Genomic DNA, 21145 nt, shown 5'->3' with positions numbered 1-21145 from the left:
GACAACCAGGAGCTTTGCACCTGCACCAGCATTGCTATGGTAACAGGGATAAATATGTTGATCTGTCCCTAACATTGACACATACATGACAGTGTACACACCACAGCCAGTCTAAAACATCACTACATACACTACATGACCAAAAGTATGTGGACATCTGCTCGTTAAACAACTCATTCCAAGATCATGGGCATTAATATGGAGTTGGTCCCCCCTTTGCTACTATAACAGCCTCTACTGTTCTGGGAAGGATTTGCACTAGATGTTGGAACATTGCTGCTATAACAGCCTCCACTCTTCTGGGAAGGCTTTCCAATAGATGTTGGAACATTTCTGCTATAACAGCCTCCACTCTTCTGGGAAGGCTTTCCACTAGATGTTGGAACATTGCTGCTATAACAGCCTCCACTCTTCTGGGAAGGCTTTACACTAGATGTTGGAACATTGCAGCTATAACAGCCTCCACTCTTCTGGGAAGGCTTTCCACTAGATGTTGGAACATTGCTGCTATAACAGCCTCCACTCTTCTGGGAAGGCTTTCCACTAGATGTTGGAACATTGCTGCTATAACAGCCTCCACTCTTCTGGGAAGGCTTTCCACTAGATGTTGGAACATTGCTGCTATAACAGCCTCCACTCTTCTGGGAAAGCTTTCCACTAGATGTTGGAACATTGCTGCTATAACAGCCTCCACTCTTCTGGGAAGGCTTTCCACTAGATGTTGGAACATTGCTGCTATAACAGCCTCCACTCTTCTGGGAAGGCTTTCCACTAGATGTTGGAACATTGCTGCTATAACAGCCTCCACTCTTCTGGGAAGGCTTTCCACTAGATGTTGGAACATTGCTGCTATAACAGCCTCCACTCTTCTGGGAAGGTTTCCCACTAGATGTTGGAACATTGCTGCTATAACAGCCTCCACTCTTCTGGGAAGGCTTTCCACTAGATGTTGGAACATTGCTGCTATAACAGCCTCCACTCTTCTGGGAAGGCTTCCCACTAGATGTTGGAACATTGCTGCTATAACAGCCTCCACTCTTCTGGGAAGGTTTCCCACTAGATGTTGGAACATTGCTGCTATAACAGCCTCCACTCTTCTGGGAAGGCTTTCCACTAGATGTTGGAACATTACTGCTATAACAGCCTCCACTCTTCTGGGAAGGCTTTCCACTAGATGATGGAACATTGCTGCTATAACAGCCTCCACTCTTCTGGGAAGGCTTTCCACTAGATGTTGGAACATTGCTGCTATAACAGCCTCCACTCTTCTGGGAAGGCTTCCCACTAGATGTTGGAACATTGCTGCTATAACAGCCTCCACTCTTCTGGGAAGGCTTTCCATTAGATGTTGGAACATTGCTGCTATAACAGCCTCCACTCTTCTGGGAAGGCTTTCCACTAGATGTTGGAACATTGCCGCTATAACAGCCTCCACTCTTCTGGGAAGGCTTTCCACTAGATGTTGGAACATTGCCGCTATAACAGCCTCCACTCTTCTGGGAAGGCTTTCCACTAGATGTTGGAACATTGCTGCTATAACAGCCTCCACTCTTCTGGGAAGGCTTTCCACTAGATGTTGGAACATTGCTGCTATAACAGCCTCCACTCTTCTGGGAAGGCTTTCCATTAGATGTTGGAACATTGCTGCTATAACAGCCTCCACTCTTCTGGGAAGGCTTTCCACTAGATGTTGGAACATTGCTGCTATAACAGCCTCCACTCTTCTGGGAAGGCTTTCCACTAGATGTTGGAACATTGCTGCTATAACAGCCTCCACTCTTCTGGGAAGGCTTTCCACTAGATGTTGGAACATTGCTGCTATAACAGCCTCCACTCTTCTGGGAAGGCTCTCCACTAGATGTTGGAACATTGCTGCGGGGACTTGCTTCCATTCAGCCACAAGAGCGTTAGTGAGGTCGGGCACTGATGTTGGGCGATTAGGCCTGGCTCGCAATTCATCCCAAAGGTGTTCGATGGAGTTGAGGTCAGGGCTTTGTGCAGGCCAATCAAGTTCTTCCACACTGATCTTGACAAACCTTTTCTGTATGGACCTCACTTTGTGCATGGGGGAATTGTCATGCTGAAACAGGAAAGGGCCTTCCCCAAACTGTTGTATTTCATCACTGACATCATTACAGAATATCCAAGTCCATGTGTATTTCATCACTGACATCGTTACAGAATATCCCAGTCCATGTGTATTTCATCATTACAGAATATCCCAGTCCATGTGTATTTCATCACTGATATCATTACAGAATATCCCCAGTCCATGTGTATTTCATCATTACAGAATATCCCAGTCCATGTGTATTTCATCACTGACATCATTACAGAATATCCCAGTCCATGTGTATTTCATCACTGACATCATCACAGAATATCCCAGTCCATGTGTATTTCATCATTACAGAATATCCCAGTCCATGTGTATTTCATCATTACAGAATATCCCCAGTCCATGTGTATTTCATCATTACAGAATATCCCAGTCCATGTGTATTTCATCACTGATATCATTACAGAATATCCCAGTCCATGTGTATTTCATCATTACAGAATATCCCAGTCCATGTGTATTTCATCATTACAGAATATCCCAGTCCATGTGCATTTCATCACTGATATCATTACAGAATATCCCAGTCCATGTGTATTTCATCACTGACATCATTACAGAATATCCCAGTCCATGTGTATTTCATCATTACAGAATATCCCAGTCCATGTGTATTTCATCATTACAGAATATCCCAGTCCATGTGTATTTCATCATTACAGAATATCCCAGTCCATGTGTATTTCATCATTACAGAATATCCCAGTCCATGTGTATTTCATCATTACAGAATATCCCAGTCCATGTGTATTTCATCATTACAGAATATCCCAGTCCATGTGTATTTCATCACTGATATCATTACAGAATATCCCAGTCCATGTGTATTTCATCATTACAGAATATCCCAGTCCATGTGTATTTCATCACTGACATCATTACAGAATATCCCAGTCCATGTGTATTTCATCACTGATATCATTACAGAATATCCCCAGTCCATGTGTATTTCATCATTACAGAATATCCCAGTCCATGTGTATTTCATCACTGACATCATTACAGAATATCCCAGTCCATGTGTATTTCATCATTACAGAATATCCCAGTCCATGTGTATTTCATCATTACAGAATATCCCAGTCCATGTGTATTTCATCATTACAGAATATCCCAGTCCATGTGTATTTCATCACTGACATCATTACAGAATATCCAAGTCCATGTGTATTTCATCACTGACATCGTTACAGAATATCCCAGTCCATGTGTATTTCATCATTACAGAATATCCCAGTCCATGTGTATTTCATCACTGATATCATTACAGAATATCCCCAGTCCATGTGTATTTCATCATTACAGAATATCCCAGTCCATGTGTATTTCATCACTGACATCATTACAGAATATCCCAGTCCATGTGTATTTCATCACTGACATCATCACAGAATATCCCAGTCCATGTGTATTTCATCATTACAGAATATCCCAGTCCATGTGTATTTCATCATTACAGAATATCCCCAGTCCATGTGTATTTCATCATTACAGAATATCCCAGTCCATGTGTATTTCATCACTGATATCATTACAGAATATCCCAGTCCATGTGTATTTCATCATTACAGAATATCCCAGTCCATGTGTATTTCATCATTACAGAATATCCCAGTCCATGTGCATTTCATCACTGATATCATTACAGAATATCCCAGTCCATGTGTATTTCATCACTGACATCATTACAGAATATCCCAGTCCATGTGTATTTCATCATTACAGAATATCCCAGTCCATGTGTATTTCATCATTACAGAATATCCCAGTCCATGTGTATTTCATCATTACAGAATATCCCAGTCCTATGTGTATTTCATCATTACAGAATATCCCAGTCCATGTGTATTTCATCATTACAGAATATCCCAGTCCATGTGTATTTCATCATTACAGAATATCCCAGTCCATGTGTATTTCATCACTGATATCATTACAGAATATCCCAGTCCATGTGTATTTCATCATTACAGAATATCCCAGTCCATGTGTATTTCATCACTGACATCATTACAGAATATCCCAGTCCATGTGTATTTCATCACTGATATCATTACAGAATATCCCCAGTCCATGTGTATTTCATCATTACAGAATATCCCAGTCCATGTGTATTTCATCAGTGACATCATTACAGAATATCCCAGTCCATGTGTATTTCATCATTACAGAATATCCCAGTCCATGTGTATTTCATCATTACAGAATATCCCAGTCCATGTGTATTTCATCATTACAGAATATCCCAGTCCATGTGTATTTCATCACTGACATCATTACAGAATATCCCAGTCCATGTGTATTTCATCACTGATATCATTACAGAATATCCCAGTCCATGTGTATTTCATCATTACAGAATATCCCAGTCCATGTGTATTTCATCATTACAGAATATCCCAGTCCATGTGTATTTCATCATTACAGAATATCCCAGTCCATGTGTATTTCATCATTACAGAATAACCCAGTCCATGTGTATTTCATCATTAAAGAATATCCCAGTCCATGTGTATTTCATCATTACAGAATATCCCAGTCCATGTGTATTTCATCACTGATATCAATACAGAATATCCCAGTCCATGTGTATTTCATCACTGACATCATTACAGAATATCCCAGTCCATGTGTATTTCATCATTACAGAATATCTCAGTCCATGTGTATTTCATCACTGACATCATTACAGAATATCCCAGTCCATGTGTATTTCATCACTGACATCATTACAGAATATCCCAGTCCATGTGTATTTCATCATTACAGAATATCCCAGTCCATGTGTATTTCATCATTACATAATATCCCAGTCCATGTGTATTTCATCATTACATAATATCCCAGTCCATGTGTATTTCATCATTACAGAATATCCCAGTCCATGTGTATTTCATCACTGACATCATTACAGAATATCCCAGTCCATGTGTATTTCATCACTGACATCATTACAGAATATCCCAGTCCATGTGTATTTCATCATTACATAATATCCCAGTCCATGTGTATTTCATCATTACAGAATATCCCAGTCCATGTGTATTTCATCATTACAGAATATCCCAGTCCATGTGTATTTCATCATTACAGAATAACCCAGTCCATGTGTATTTCATCATTAAAGAATATCCCAGTCCATGTGTATTTCATCATTACAGAATATCCCAGTCCATGTGTATTTCATCACTGATATCAATACAGAATATCCCAGTCCATGTGTATTTCATCACTGACATCATTACAGAATATCCCAGTCCATGTGTATTTCATCATTACAGAATATCCCAGTCCATGTGTATTTCATCACTGACATCATTACAGAATATCCCAGTCCATGTGTATTTCATCATTACAGAATATCCCAGTCCATGTGTATTTCATCATTACAGAATATCCCAGTCCATGTGTATTTCATCATTACAGAATATCCCAGTCCATGTGTATTTCATCACTGACATCATTACAGAATATCCCAGTCCATGTGTATTTCATCACTGATATCATTACAGAATATCCCAGTCCATGTGTATTTCATCATTACAGAATATCCCAGTCCATGTATATTTCATCATTACAGAATATCCCAGTCCATGTGTATTTCATCATTACAGAATATCCCAGTCCATGTATATTTCATCATTACAGAATATCCCAGTCCATGTGTATTTCATCGTTACAGAATATCCCAGTCCATGTGTATTTCATCATTACAGAATATCCCAGTCCATGTGTATTTCATCACTGACATCATTACAGAATATCCCAGTCCATGTGTATTTCATCACTGATATCATTACAGAATATCCCAGTCCATGTGTATTTCATCATTACATAATATCCCAGTCCATGTGAATTTCATCACTGATATCATTACAGAATATCCCAGTCCATGTGTATTTCATCATTACAGAATATCCCAGTCCATGTGTATTTCATCACTGACATCATTACAGAATATCCCAGTCCATGTGTATTTCATCATTACATAATATCCCAGTCCATGTGTATTTCATCATTACAGAATATCCCAGTCCATGTGTATTTCATCACTGACATCATTACAGAATATCCCAGTCCATGTGTATTTCATCACTGACATCATTACAGAATATCCCAGTCCATGTGTATTTCATCATTACAGAATATCCCAGTCCATGTGTATTTCATCATTACATAATATCCCAGTCCATGTGTATTTCATCATTACATAATATCCCAGTCCATGTGTATTTCATCATTACAGAATATCCCAGTCCATGTGTATTTCATCACTGACATCATTACAGAATATCCCAGTCCATGTGTATTTCATCACTGACATCATTACAGAATATCCCAGTCCATGTGTATTTCATCATTACATAATATCCCAGTCCATGTGTATTTCATCATTACAGAATATCCCAGTCCATGTGTATTTCATCATTACAGAATATCCCAGTCCATGTGTATTTCATCATTACAGAATAACCCAGTCCATGTGTATTTCATCATTAAAGAATATCCCAGTCCATGTGTATTTCATCATTACAGAATATCCCAGTCCATGTGTATTTCATCACTGATATCAATACAAAATATCCCAGTCCATGTGTATTTCATCACTGACATCATTACAGAATATCCCAGTCCATGTGTATTTCATCATTACAGAATATCCCAGTCCATGTGTATTTCATCACTGACATCATTACAGAATATCCCAGTCCATGTGTATTTCATCACTGACATCATTACAGAATATCCCAGTCCATGTGTATTTCATCATTACAGAATATCCCAGTCCATGTGTATTTCATCATTACATAATATCCCAGTCCATGTGTATTTCATCATTACATAATATCCCAGTCCATGTGTATTTCATCATTACAGAATATCCCAGTCCATGTGTATTTCATCACTGACATCATTACCGAATATCCCAGTCCATGTGTATTTCATCACTGACATCATTATAGAATATCCCAGTCCATGTGTATTTCATCATTACATAATACATAATATAGCAGGTCTGTAGCAACGAGGGCGGTCTGAAGCAGCCGAGGGAGTCCAGCGTGTGGGTAGAGTCCAGTGTGTGGGTAGAGTCCAGTGTGTGGGTAGAGTCCAGTGTGTGGGTAGAGTCCAGTGTGTGGGTAGAGTCCAGTGTGTGGGTAGAGTCCAGTGTGTGGGTAGAGTCCAGCGTGTGGGTAGAGTCCAGAGTGTGGGTAGAGTCCAGCGTGTGGGTAGAGTCCAGCGTGTGGGTAGAGTCCAGTGTGTGGGTAGAGTCCAGCGTGTGGATAGAGTCCAGCGTGTGGGTAGAGTCCAGCGTGTGGGTAGAGTCCAGTGTAGTGTGGGTAGAGTCCAGTGTAGTGTGGGTAGAGTCCAGTGTGTGGGTAGAGTCCAGTGTGTGGGTAGAGTCCAGTGTGTGGGTAGAGTCCAGAGTGTGGGTAGAGTCCAGAGTGTGGGGGTAGAGTCCAGAGTGTGGGTAGAGTCCTGAGTGTGGGGGTAGAGTCCAGAGTGTGTGGGTAGAGTCCAGAGTGTGGGGGTAGAGTCCAGAGTGTGGGGGTAGAGTCCAGAGTGTGGGGGTAGAGTCCAGAGTGTGGGGGTAGAGTCCAGAGTGTGGGGGTAGAGTCCAGAGTGTGGGGGTAGAGTCCAGAGTGTGGGGGTAGAGTCCAGAGTGTGGGGGTAGAGTCCAGAGTGTGTGGGTAGAGTCCAGAGTGTGGGTAGAGTCCAGCGTGTGGGGGTAGAGTCCAGCGTGTGGGGGTAGAGTCCAGCGTGTGGGGGTAGAGTCCAGCGTGTGGGGGTAGAGTCCAGAGTGTGGGTAGAGTTCAGAGTGTGGGGGTAGAGTCCAGAGTGTGGGGGTAGAGTCCAGAGTGGGGGGGTAGAGTCCAGAGTGGGGGGGTAGAGTCCAGAGTGGGGGGATAGAGTCCAGAGTGGGGGTAGAGTCCAGAGTGTGGGTAGAGTCCAGCGTGTGGGGGTAGAGTCCAGAGTGGGGGTAGAGTCCAGAGTGGGGGTAGAGTCCAGAGTGTGGGGGTAGAGTCCAGAGTGTGGGGGTAGAGTCCAGAGTGTGGGGGTAGAGTTCAGTGTGTGGGTAGAGTCCAGAGTGTGGGGGTAGAGTCCAGAGTGTGGGGGTAGAGTTCAGTGTGTGGGTAGAGTCCAGAGTGTGGGGGTAGAGTCCAGAGTGTGGGGGTAGAGTCCAGAGTGTGGGGGTAGAGTTCAGAGTGTGGGGGTAGAGTCCAGAGTGTGTGGGTAGAGTCCAGAGTGTGTGGGTAGAGTCCAGAGTGTGGGGGTAGAGTCCAGAGTGTGTCGGTAGAGTCCAGAGTGTGTCGGTAGAGTCCAGAGTGTGTGGGTAGAGTCCAGAGTGTGGGGGTAGAGTCCAGAGTGTGGGGGTAGAGTCCAGAGTGTGGGGGTAGAGTCCAGTGTGTGGGTAGAGTCCAGCGTGTTGGGTAGAGTCCAGCGTGTTGGGTAGAGTCCAGAGTGGGGGGGTAGAGTCCAGAGTGGGGGGGTAGAGTCCAGAGTGGGGGGGTAGAGTCCAGAGTGGGGGGGTAGAGTCCAGAGTGGGGGGGTAGAGTCCAGAGTGTGGGTAGAGTCCAGAGTGTGGGTAGAGTCCAGAGTGTGGGGTTAGAGTCCAGAGTGGGGGGTTAGAGTCCAGCGTGTGGGTAGAGTCCAGCGTGGGGGTAGAGTCCAGCGTGTGGGTAGATTCCAGAGTGTGGGTAGAGTCCAGAGTGTGGGTAGAGTCCAATGTGTGGGGGTAGAGTTCAGAGTGTGGGGGTAGAGTTCAGAGTGTGGGGTAGAGTCCAGTGTGTTGGTAGAGTCCAGTGTGTGGGTAGAGTCCAGTGTGTGGGTAGAGTCCAGTGTGTGGGTAGAGTCCAGTGTGGGGGTAGAGTCCAGAGTGTGGGTAGAGTCCAGAGTGTGGGTAGAGTCCAGAGTGTGGGTAGAGTCCAGAGTGTGGGTAGAGTCCAATGTGTGGGGGTAGAATTCAGAGTGTGGGGGTAGAGTCCAGAGTGTGGGGGTAGAGTCCCGAGTGTGGGGGTAGAGTACAGAGTGTGGGGGTAGAGTCCAGAGTGTGGGGGTAGAGTCCAGCGTGGGGGTAGAGTCCAGAGTGTGGGGGTAGAGTCCAGTGTGTGGGGGTAGAGTTCAGTGTGTGGGGGTAGAGTTCAGTGTGTGGGTAGAGTCCAGAGTGTGGGGGTAGAGTTCAGTGTGTGGGGGTAGAGTTCAGTGTGTGGGTAGAGTCCAGAGTGTGGGGGTAGAGTTCAGAGTGTGGGGGGTAGAGTCCAGAGTGTGGGGGTAGAGTCCAGAGTGTGGGGGTAGAGTCCAGAGTGTGGGGGTAGAGTCCAGAGTGTGGGGGTAGAGTTCAGTGTGGGGGGGTAGAGTCCAGAGTGGGGGGGTAGAGTCCAGAGTGGGGGGGTAGAGTCCAGAGTGTGGGGGTAGAGTCCAGAGTGTGGGGGTAGAGTCCAGAGTGTGGGGGTAGAGTCCAGAGTGTGGGGGTAGAGTCCAGAGTGGGGGGTAGAGTCCAGAGTGGGGGTAGAGTCCAGAGTGGGGGGGTAGAGTCCAGAGTGTGGGGGTAGAGTCCAGAGTGTGGGGGGTAGAGTCCAGAGTGTGGGGGGTAGAGTCCAGAGTGTGGGGGGTAGAGTCCAGAGTGTGGGGGTAGAGTTCAGAGTGTGGGGGGTAGAGTCCAGAGTGTGGGGGTAGAGTTCAGAGTGTGGGGGTAGAGTCCAGAGTGTGTGGGTAGAGTCCAGTGTGGGGGTAGAGTCCAGAGTGTGGGGGTAGAGTCCAGAGTGTGGGTAGAGTCCAGAGTGTGGGGGGTAGAGTTCAGAGTGTGGGTAGAGTCCAGAGTGTGGGGGTAGAGTTCAGAGTGTGGGGGGTAGAGTCCAGAGTGTGGGGGTAGAGTCCAGAGTGTGGGTAGAGTCCAGAGTGTGGGGGTAGAGTTCAGAGTGTGGGGGTAGAGTCCAGAGTGTGGGGGTAGAGTCCAGAGTGTGGGGGTAGAGTCCAGAGTGTGGGTAGAGTCCAGAGTGTGGGGGTAGAGTCCAGAGTGTGGGGGTAGAGTCCAGAGTGTGGGGGTAGAGTCCAGAGTGTGGGGGTAGAGTCCATGACATACTGACATACTGGGCCGTACCCACCCACCCTCTGTAGCGCCTTGCGGTCAGGTGCCTTGCAGTTGCCGTACCAAGCGGTAATACAGCCAGTCAAGATGCTCTCAATGGTGCAGCTGTAGAACTTTTTGAGAATCTGAGGGCCCATGCCAAATCTTTTCCGTCTCCTGAGGGAAAGAGGCGCTGACGTGCTCTCTTCAGAAATGTGTTAATGTGTGTGGACACGTGTTATTTCCTTCGTGATGTGGACAATGAGGAAGTTGAAGCTCTCGACCCGCTCCACTACGGCCCTGTCTATGTGAATGGGGCGTTTTCCCCTCCTGTAGTGTATGATCAGCTCCTTTGTCTTGCTGACAAAGGGAGAGGTTGGTGTCCTGGCACCACACTGCCGTGTCTCTGAGCTCTTCCGGGTGCTCCGGACGACCAGCTGCTCTCCCTGTCCCAGGCTGTCCCGGGCTGTCCCAGGCTGTAGTCCCACCTGCTTCAAGGAGACCACCATCATCCCAGTGCCCAAGAAAAACAAGATGACATGCCTGCAACTCTCATCTCTCCAGCGTTGCACTTCATCATTTTTTTCCTTATAGAATCATCGCAGCCCAAAGGGTTGTAGAGAGCTGCAGCACACATGATTAATTTAAATTTAAATACTGTACTTTTGCTAAAGTTATAGAATTACTGTTCAGAAACTAATTAAATAATTCAGAATAGCCTACTACATCATGAAAAGGACCATAATTTAGCCATAGAGGATCAATAGCTTTTTTTAAATAGCCTAGCTGTGGATTGTGTGTAGCACAATAACAAGGCATAGCATACAGTCAGGAATGGCACATCTGTCAGTGAACAAACAACATGTGGACAAAACTGGCCTTTCAAATACAACCAGGGGGGAACACAGGTTGTTAGGAAATGGCTCCTGCTGAAAAGGCTCCAAAAAGGCCAGGCCCCCCCCCACCACCAGCCCCAACCCCAACCAGCCCCCTCCCGCCCCCAGCCCCCAGCCCCAGCCCCAACCAGGCCAGGCCAGAGTAATAACAGACTGATAGAAATCTGCCCTGGAATTTAAGGACTTCATGTGCAGCGCCTGTTCTCACCACATGAGGGCGACCTTTGCTCAAACTTCATTGGCCACCGTCATTACCAATAGCATCACTTTGTTTAGGTACCGCAGCTTCCGGGTGTGTTCAGCGGTGGTTTATATATATATTTGATGCATTGTGTTTTATGACAGGTTAAAAGGCTTCTGGGAGTTATATATTGTCAAAATGAACCGAATATTTGGTCGGGGAAAACCCAAAGCACCTCCTCCTAATCTATCGGACTGCATAGGAAATGTAAGTCTTGTCTGGTGGTTGATTTTAGCTAGCTATGATGACAACCAGTCAGCTGAAATTAGCCAGCTAACGTTACCTAGCGATAGGTTGTTCATCTGTCAAAATCAAAACAACAGAACTCATCAACATCTAATCACATTACGGTTCAACAGTAGAGACATTTCCCTGGATGGGATCATTTCACTTCAGCAAGTTACGGTCATTTTCATATTGGGTCAAACAGCTAATAAACTGTCTTCCCAGCGTGGTAATCCTGTTATTTGGTGTCTTGCTGCTTCAGGCTATTACAGCAATGTAATTAGTTACTCCTGTTGTCTGTCCAGGTCTCATGTCTCTCCTAACTGTAGGCCTGTCTGGGAACTGTCCAAGGGGCTGCATTTTCCTTCAGTTTAGCCCAAACATGTCACTTAAAGGAAGGACTGTGGTATCTTTGTCTTTAGATAGTATGTATTGATACATCTGTGATTAACTGAGAGCTGTGTGATGTAGGTGGATGCCAGGGCGGAGTCTATGGATCAGAAGATCTCTCGTCTGGACGCTGAACTGATTAAGTATAAAGACCAAATGAAGAAGATGAGAGAAGGACCCTCTAAGGTTAGAGATTTAGTAGACGGCTCAGGTTAGAGGGGAAGTAGAGGGAAAGGGATGTGTTGAGAGATTTAGCAGATGAGGAAATTCATTTGAATTCAATCACTTTTTGACAGCATCCCTTTTGATTTAAACACAACTTTCCATCCATGTTTGTCCATGGAAGAAGAGGACAGAAAGTGACTTTTGGGACCCGAATGCCAAAACATTCAGGAGATAAAGGTCCTAAAGTTTCCCCATTTTGCATACCCCACCATACCACGAGACATCCATTTCTACATCACTGGAAAAAATAAACTGATGATTTGTAATAAACATGATGACATTTAACATAAATGATCTAACAAAGTGTAAACTCTTTTTCATGTCTGCATGTTGTAGCTTAGACCCTATTTCACATCCTCTGAGGTTGTGTTGTGGCCGCCATCGGCTGAGACACAACATGCTCTTGAATACAGAATGGGTGTCATTTCAATCATAGAAACACAACTCATAGAATGGACCCTTCAGACCACTACATTTAGATGCTACACCTTTGACTTTATTGACATTTTTACTTCTAATTGCTACAAAAAAATGGCTGCCGTCCCACCCACCGTCGCATGTCAACTTAAATGGCCATGTCTATTTTATTATCTACACTTATCTAAACGCAACGTGCAACAATTTTAAACATTTTGCTGAGTTACAGTTCATATAATGAAATCAGTCAACTGAAATAAATAAATTAGGCCCTAATCTATTAATTTCACGACTAGGAATACAGATGCATCTGTTGGTCACAGATAGGGCTGACCTCATTTAGTTGATTGTTTGGTCAATAGGCTGTTGGTCGACCCAAGATTCTTTTAGCCGAGAAGTGGCAATTATATTAAAAAACAAGTTGTTTGCGGAGCGCACTTGCAGGGCCTAACTTGCAGGGCCTAACTTGCAGGGCCTAACTTGTGAGAATTTTGGGGGGGGTATATTTCATTTCATTTACGAGTTGTCAATTTATTAATTGTCTTTTGTTTAGAGTGCTCCTGTCAATCTTAAGGACACGCACCTGATTAGGCTTAGAATAGGCCTTTAGGCTACCTGGCCTGTAAATGTAGGAATATAAATGTACCTATTTGGTGATCCGATTGTATTTCAGATTGGCTTAACACACAACCACTAATGAGCTGTGGAACTTCTCAAAGTAAAATCTTCCTCACCTCAAACAGCAGGTAAACCAAGTCTGTTTTTTTACAGCCATTGAGAATGACAGCAGTTCCTTAATGTAGCCTATTTGAAAAGTCTTTCCAGCTCTCTCCCTTTCGACCACTCAGTATGAAAGGGGGAAAATGTCTTGCTCTGATCCAGTGGAAATGTCATAAAATAGCCCTTCTTGATTACTTCTTATCCTTTGCTCAAATAGCCTACAGCTGTCTGTCAGTCTGGAGCTCACTGGCTCAAATATCCTACAGCTGTGTCTGTCAGTCTGGAGCTCACTGGCTCTAATAGCCTACAGCTGTGTCTGTCAGTCTGGAGCTCACTGGCTCTAATAGCCTACAGCTGTGTCTTTCAGTCTGGAGCTCACTGGCTCTAATAGCCTTCAGCTGTGTCTGTCAGTCTGGAGCTCACTGGCTCTAATAGCCTTCAGCTGTGTCTGTCAGTCTGGAGCTCACTGGCTCTAATAGCCTACAGCTGTCTGTCAGTCTGGAGCTCACTGGCTCAAATATCCTACAGCTGTGTCTGTCAGTCTGGAGCTCACTGGCTCTAATAGCCTACAGCTGTGTCTGTCAGTCTGGAGCTCACTGGCTCTAATAGCCTACAGCCGTGTCTGTCAGTCTGGAGCTCACTGGCTCAAATAGCCTACAGCCGTGTCTGTCAGTCTGGAGCTAACTGGCTCAAATAGCCTACAGCCGTGTCTGTCAGTCTGGAGCTCACTGGCAGGGGAAACTCTGAGGGACCAGAATATTTGATACAATGTTGCAAGTTCTCTAGTGCAAGCTTCAGGCTGGACCAAGTTGATAGTTGATACAATTTTGCATGTTCGTTGCAGACAGTCCATGTGTAACCAATGTGATTCATAGGATATTTTTTTTATCAGGATGTTTTCTACCTGCAGGCTACAATGTTAATGTTTGTTGGCTTTATGTACAGTCATGGCCAAAACTTTTGAGAATGACACAAATATAAATTTTCAATGTCTGCTGCCTCAGTTTGTATGATGGCAATTTGCATATACTCCAGAATGTTATGAAGAGTGATCAGATGAATTGCAATTAATTACAAAGACCCTCTTTGCCATGCAAATGAACTGAATCCCCAAAAAACATTTCCACTGCATTTCAGCCCTGCCACAAAAGTACCAGCTGACATCATGTGTGATTCTCTCGTTAACAGAGGTGTGAGTGTTGACGAGGACAAGGCTGGAGATCATTCTGTCATGATGATTGAGTTCGAATAACAGACTGGAAGCTTCAAAAGGAGGGTGGTGCTTGGAATGATTGTTCTTCCTCTGTCAATCATGGTTACCTGCAAGGAAACACGTGCCGTCATCATTGCTATGCACAAAAAGGGCTTCACAGGCAAGGATATTGCTGCCAGTAAGATTGCACCTAAATAAACCATTTATCGGATCATCAAGAACTTCAAGGAGAGCTGTTCAATTGTTGTGAAGAAAGCTTCAGGGCGCCCAAGAAAGTCCAGCAAGCGCCAGGACCGTCTCCTAAAGTTGATTCAGCTGCGGGATCGGGGCACCACCAGTACAGAGCTTGCTCAGGAATGGCAGCAGGCAGGTGTGAGTGCATCTGCATGCACAGTGAGGCGAATACCTTTGGAGGATGGCCTGGTGTCAAGAAGGGGAGCAAAGAAGCCACTTCTCTCCAGGAAAAACATCAGGGACAGACTGATATTCTGCAAAAGGTACAGGGATTGGACTGCTGAGGACTGGGGTAAAGTCATTTTCTCTGATGAATCCCCTTTCCGATTGTTTGGGGCTTCCGGAAAAAAGCTTGTCCGGAGAAGACAAGGTGAGCGCTACCATCAGTCCTGTGTCATGCCAACAGTAAAGCATCCTGAGACCATTCATGTGTGGGGTTGCTTCTCAGCCAAGGGAGTGGGCTCACTCACAATTTTGCCTAACAACACAGCCATGAATAAAGAATGGTACCAACACATCCTCCGAGAGCAACTTCTCCCAACCATCCAGGAACAGTTTGGTGATGAACAATGCCTTTTCCAGGATGATGGAGCACCTTGCCATAAGGAAAAAGTGATAACTAAGTGGCTCGGGGAACAAAACATCAATCTTTGGGTCCATGGCCAGGAAACTCCCCAGACCTTAATCCCATTGAGAACTTGTGGCCAATCCTCAAGAGGCAGGTTGACAAACAAAACCCCACAAATTCTAACAAACTCCAAGCATTGATTATGCAAGAATGGGCTGCCATCAGTCAGGATGTGGCCCAGAAGTTAATTGACAGCATGCCAGGGCGGATTGCAGAGGTCTTGAAAAAGAAGGGTCAACACTGCAAATATTGACTCTTTGCGTCAACTTCATGTAATTGTCAATAAAATATTTTGACACTTATGAAATGCTTGTAATTATACTTCAGTATTCCATAGTAACACCTGACAAAATATCTAAAGACACTGAAGCAGCAAACTTTGTGGAAATTAATATTTGTGTCATTCTCAAAACTTTTGGCCATGACTGTAGGATATTTTTACATATTGTCAATAGAAGTTACTTTTAGATTTGTATCATTATTATTTAGATAACATTTTGATTAAACACATGACGTTGATTTTGAAGACCTTCATTATAAATGAAACTAACAGAAATGCGCATATAAAAATCATAACTGGCACACAGATCAGTAGAAATGGTAGGATAACAGCCTGTTACTGCCAACTACACAGATCAGTAGAAATGGTAGGATAACTTGGCTCTCCACATGGAGAAGGTTGCAGACTGCTGGTGTAGCCTGTTACTGCCAACTTCAGGAACATAGTAGCAGAATCTGCCAAGCCCAGCAACAGCAGCTATATTGATCTCTTGCTCCCTCTTTAGTCATTTGTGTGTCTTCCTTTTTAATTGCTTAAAGCATCAGACAAGCTCAGTAGCCTACATATAGTTGATTTCATGTGTCTATATACAGAAAAATACACGTTTTAAAATGTAGACTAATAGATTGGCCGAAACAACAAAACTCTCAGTCGACCAAGATTTTTTCAAATCAGGTAGAGCCCTACTCACAGATACCTTAAAGAAATAAGGAAGGGGACGTGGATCAGAAAACCAGTCAGTATCTGGTGTGACCACCATTTGCCTCATGCAGCGCGGTACATCTCCTTCGCTGTCAAAACGTGTTTTAATTCAAACGGTTTCACCCTAGAGCAGCGTTTAACAAACTCGGTCCCCGGGACCCCAAGGGGTGCACGTTTTTATTTTCCCCCAACACTACACAGCTGATTCAGATGATCAACTAATCATCATCATTAAAACCAAAACGTGCACCCCTTGGGGTCCTGAAGACCGAGTTTGGGAAACACTGCCCTTGACTGATCCCTTACACTAACCTCTGATGCCTGCAAATCTATGTGTCAGTATGTCTGTCGGTCAGTCTTGCCTGCCTGTCAGTCTGTCTTGCCTGCCTGTCAGTCTGTCTTGCCTGCCTGTCTGTCTGTCTTGCCTGCCTGTCAGTCTGTCTTGCCTGCCTGTCTGTCTGTCTTGCCTGCCTGCCTGTCAGTCTGTCTTGCCTGCCTGTCTGTCTGTCTTGCCTGCCTGTCAGTCTGTCTTGCCTGCCTGTCAGTCTGTCTTGCCTGCCTGTCAGTCTGTCTTGCCTGCCTGTCAGTCTGTCTTGCCTGCCTGTCTGTCTGTCTTGTCTGTCTTGCCTGCCTGTCAATCTGTCTTGCCTGCCTGTCAGTCTGTCTTGCCTGTCTGTCTGTCTCTGTCCTAATGTCTGTCTTGTCTGTCAGTCTGTCTTGCCTGCCTGTCAGTCTGTCTTGCCTGCCTGTCAGTCTGTCTTGCCTGCCTGTCTGTCTTGTCTGCCTGTCAGTCTGTCTTGCCTGCCTGTCAATCTGTCTTGCCTGCCTGTCAGTCTGTCTTGCCTGCCTGTCTGTCTGTCTTGCCTGCCTGTCTGTCTGTCTTGCCTGCCTGTCTGTCTGTCTTGCTGCCTGTCAGTCTGTCTTGCCTGCCTGTCTGTCTGTCTTGCCTGCCTGTCAGTCTGTCTTGCCTGCCTGTCAGTCTGTCTTGCCTGCCTGTCTGTCTGTCTGTCTGTCTTGTCTGTCTTGCCTGCCTGTCAATCTGTCTTGCCTGCCTGTCAGTCTGTCTTGCCTGTCTGTCTGTCTCTGTCCTAATGTCTGTCTTGTCTGTCAGTCTGTCTTGCCTGCCTGTCAGTCTGTCTTGCCTGCCTGTCAGTCTGTCTTGCCTGCCTGTCTGTCTGTCTTGTCTGCCTGTCAGTCTGTCTTGCCTGCCTGTCAATCTGTCTTGCCTGCCTGTCAGTCTGTCTTGCCTGTCTGTCTGTCTCTGTCCTAATGTCTGTCTTGTCTGTCAGTCTGTCTTGCCTGCCTGTCAGTCTGTCTTGCCTGCCTGTCAGTCTGTCTTGCCTGCCTGTCTGTCTGTCTTGTCTGCCTGTCAGTCTGTCTTGCCTGCCTGTCAATCTGTCTTGCCTGCCTGTCAGTCTGTCTTGCCTGTCTGTCTGTCTCTGTCCTAATGTCTGTCTTGTCTGTCAGTCTGTCTTGCCTGTCTGTCTTCCTGCCTGTCTTCCTGCCTGTCTTCCTGTCTGTCGTCCTTTCTGTCTGCCTTTCTTCCTGCCTGTCTTCCTGTCTGTCTGCCTTTCTGTCTGTCAGTCTGCCTGCCTGTCTGTCGGTGTTCTTGGGAGGGGAAAGCTGATGGACTAATAAAGTCTTCTTGTCAGTCTGCCTGCCTGTCTGGCATTCTGTCTTGCCTATCTGCCTGCCTGTCTGTCTGTCTCTAGTTGTCAGTCTGTCTTGCCTGTCTGTCTTCCTGCCTGTCTTCCTGTCTGTCTGCCTTTCTGTCTGTCAGTCTTCCTGTCTGTCTGTCAGCCTGCCTGTCTGTCGGTGTTCTTGGGAGGGGAAAGCTGGTGGACTAATAAAGTCTTCTATCTCCTCTTCAGAACATGGTGAAGCAGAAAGCCATGAGGGTTCTGAAGCAGAAGAGACAGTAAGATGATGTTCATTTCACTACTACTTTATAAACCAGGTACCACTGTTGTTTAGAAACAAACACTCAGAAAATGAGTCAAATTGTCTATTCAGCTTATTGTATTCCAGGTATTAATAATGATATATTATATTGAAGGTATGAATAATTATATTTTATATTGAAGATATTAATAATTATATTTTATATTGAAGATATGTGATATATTGTATTCTACACTGAGTGGACAAAACATTAGACATAGACTGACCAGGTGAATCCAGGTGAACGCTATGATCCCTTATTGACGTCACTTGTTAAATCCACTTCAATCAGTGTAGATCAGGGTTCCCCAACTGGTGGCCAGTGGGACAAATCTGGCCCTCCAACAAAATTATTTGCCACCCCAAAGCCCCAAAAATGAATTATGAACATTCTTTTAATTTATTTATTTTCTAAATCTCAGACCCGAGATGCAAAATGTCCCAAGAAGGAAGTTAACCCACCTAAATAATGCAAAACGTACATTTTAATTTCATTCATGAGGAGAGAGAATGCAGGAGTCAACTAATGAAACAGGCAGCGGACCATTCTGTGGTGCTGAAACACCAAGCTGCAGCCAGGCAATAGGTGAACAGCACCTGGTGCTGAAACACCAAGCTGCAGCCAGGCAATAGGTGAACAGCGCCTGGTGCTGAAACATCAAGCTGCAGCCAGGCAATAGGTGAACAGCACCTGGTGCTGAAACACCGAGCTGCAGCCAGGCAATAGGTGAACAGCGCCTGGTGCTGAAACACCAAGCTGCAGCCAGGCAATAGGTGAACAGCGCCTGGTGCTGAAACACCAAGCTGCAGCCAGGCAATAGGTGAACAGCGCCTGGTGCTGAAACACCAAGCTGCAGCCAGGCAATAGGTGAACAGCGCCTGGTGCTGAAACACCAAGCTGCAGCCAGGCAATAGGTGAACAGCGCCTGGTGCTGAAAATATAGCCCACTTATTATGCAAGTGTTGCCCAGCAACAGATGGAGAAAAACTACACCAGTTGAGTAATTCATTTCAACAATAATCTTCATTTTAATTTGACTTTACAAACATCAAGAGGGCTTAATCGGAGTCTATTTCTTCCCGAGCCTAGGCCTATATAACATAATTGATCTGGCAGAGGTAGGCTATAAGGCTGTCATTTAAATGTAGCGTCCTACATAAACAATCATTTAAATGTAGCGTCCTACACAAACAATCATTTAAATGTAGCGTCCTACACAAACAATCATTTAAATGTAGCGTCCTACACAAACAATCAGTTAAATGTAGCGTCCTACACAAACAATCATTTAAATGTAGCGTCCTACATAAACAATCATTTAAATGTAGCGTCCTACATAAACAATCATTTAAATGTAGCGTCCTACACAAACAATCATTTAAATGTAGCGTCCTACACAAACAATCAGTTAAATGTAGCGTCCTACATAAACAATCATTTAAATGTAGCGTCCTACACAAACAATCAGTTAAATGTAGCGTCCTACACAAACAATCAGTTAAATGTAGCGTCCTACACAAACAATCAGTTAAATGTAGCGTCCTACGTAAACAATCAGTTAAATGTAGCGTCCTACATAAACAATCATTTAAATGTAGCGTCCTACACAAACCAAATCAAACTTTATTTGTCACGTGCCGAATACAACGAGTGTAGACCTTACCGTGAAATTCTTACTTACAAACAGAAAATACTGTCAGCTTGAGACCTAAATATCCCTGGATAAGCACTCATAATAATGTGAGTATTTACTAAATACAGTCATATAGGCCACTAATTTACTTAGTCAATGGGACACGTTGCATTTCTTCTCGGACACGATCTTGTGGATGTCGGGTGAGATGGATGTGATTTTAATACGCAGGCAGTACTTGATTGACTTATGTGAAAGTTCCTGTCGTGAGTCTTGATTGCGTTCATCGAGGAAAATGGGGGCTTGCAGGTGTTAGTCGATCCAAACATTGTTAGGACATAAAATGCTAGTTTGTTTTTTGTGCTGTATTCCTCTGAGAATGACACCCTCAACCCACACAGGGACTCGGCATTCCTGAGCACATCCCTGATTTAGCTCGATGTCTGGAATTCAATCAGCTCAGTTTGAATTGCGGCCTCATCCAGCGAGTTGTATCGTTTTCTTAGCAAGGGAGGAGAATTCTCTACCTGGGAGGACTGTGAGAGGATCACGTACAAACACAATGTTTTCCTTGGGCATGCTGTAGTCTTCAAATCTGGTGGAGAAGTTGTCCCTCAGCTGCTTGATGAAATCTTCCATCACCTCTGGTTTATGAACTGATATGCAAAACGGATTCAAAACTTAGAATTTTTCAATTTAAATTATTATACAGAATTCTTGCAACCAACAGAATGTTATTTATATGAGTGATGCAACCTTTCCAGCTCTGCAGATTTTGCTACGAGGAGGCAGAATCATTAGATCATTTGTTTTGGTACAGTGTCCATAAAATGTATATAGTATGTATAAGCTGGAAATACAGGCCTAGGCCTTGTTGTTCAATAGTTTACTCCAGTTGGGGGAGGGGTGGTGGGGTTGGAGGGGAATAAAGGAAATGTATTAAAAATAAAAAGTGTATTTTTTTATTTCACCTTTATTTAACCAGGTAGGCCAGTTGAGAACAAGTTCTCATTTACAACTGCGACCTGGCCAAGATAAAGCAAAGCAGTGTGACACAAACAACAACACAGAGTTACACATGGAATAAACAATAAACAAGCCAATAACACAGTAGAAAATAAGTCTATATACAGTAATCCCTCGTTTATCGCGGGGGTTACGTTCCGAAAATGACCCGCGATAAGTGAAATCCGCGAAATAGAAAACTTTTTT

General features: G+C 44.5%; 1 protein-coding gene across 2 annotated transcripts in view; it reads left to right on the top strand.

Annotated features, from left to right (window-relative positions):
• The first annotated feature begins 11349 nt into the window (after positions 1-11349).
• LOC139550038 (charged multivesicular body protein 5-like) overlaps positions 11350-21145 on the top strand; it is a 35673-nt gene continuing 25877 nt past the window's right edge. For both annotated transcript variants that reach the window (XM_071360616.1, XM_071360617.1), the window contains exons 1-3: positions 11350-11531; positions 12021-12125; positions 18230-18276. In XM_071360616.1, coding sequence (XP_071216717.1) covers positions 11463-11531; positions 12021-12125; positions 18230-18276 — 221 coding nt within the window. In that variant the 5' untranslated portion in view covers positions 11350-11462. The remainder of the gene's footprint in view (positions 11532-12020; positions 12126-18229; positions 18277-21145) is intronic.

The sequence above is a fragment of the Salvelinus alpinus genome, chromosome 23, assembly GCF_045679555.1.
Source record: "Salvelinus alpinus chromosome 23, SLU_Salpinus.1, whole genome shotgun sequence".
NCBI lineage: Eukaryota > Metazoa > Chordata > Actinopteri > Salmoniformes > Salmonidae > Salvelinus > Salvelinus alpinus.
The sequence above is the reverse complement of the archived record's forward strand: the minus strand, read 5'-3'. Positions and strand labels throughout refer to the sequence as shown.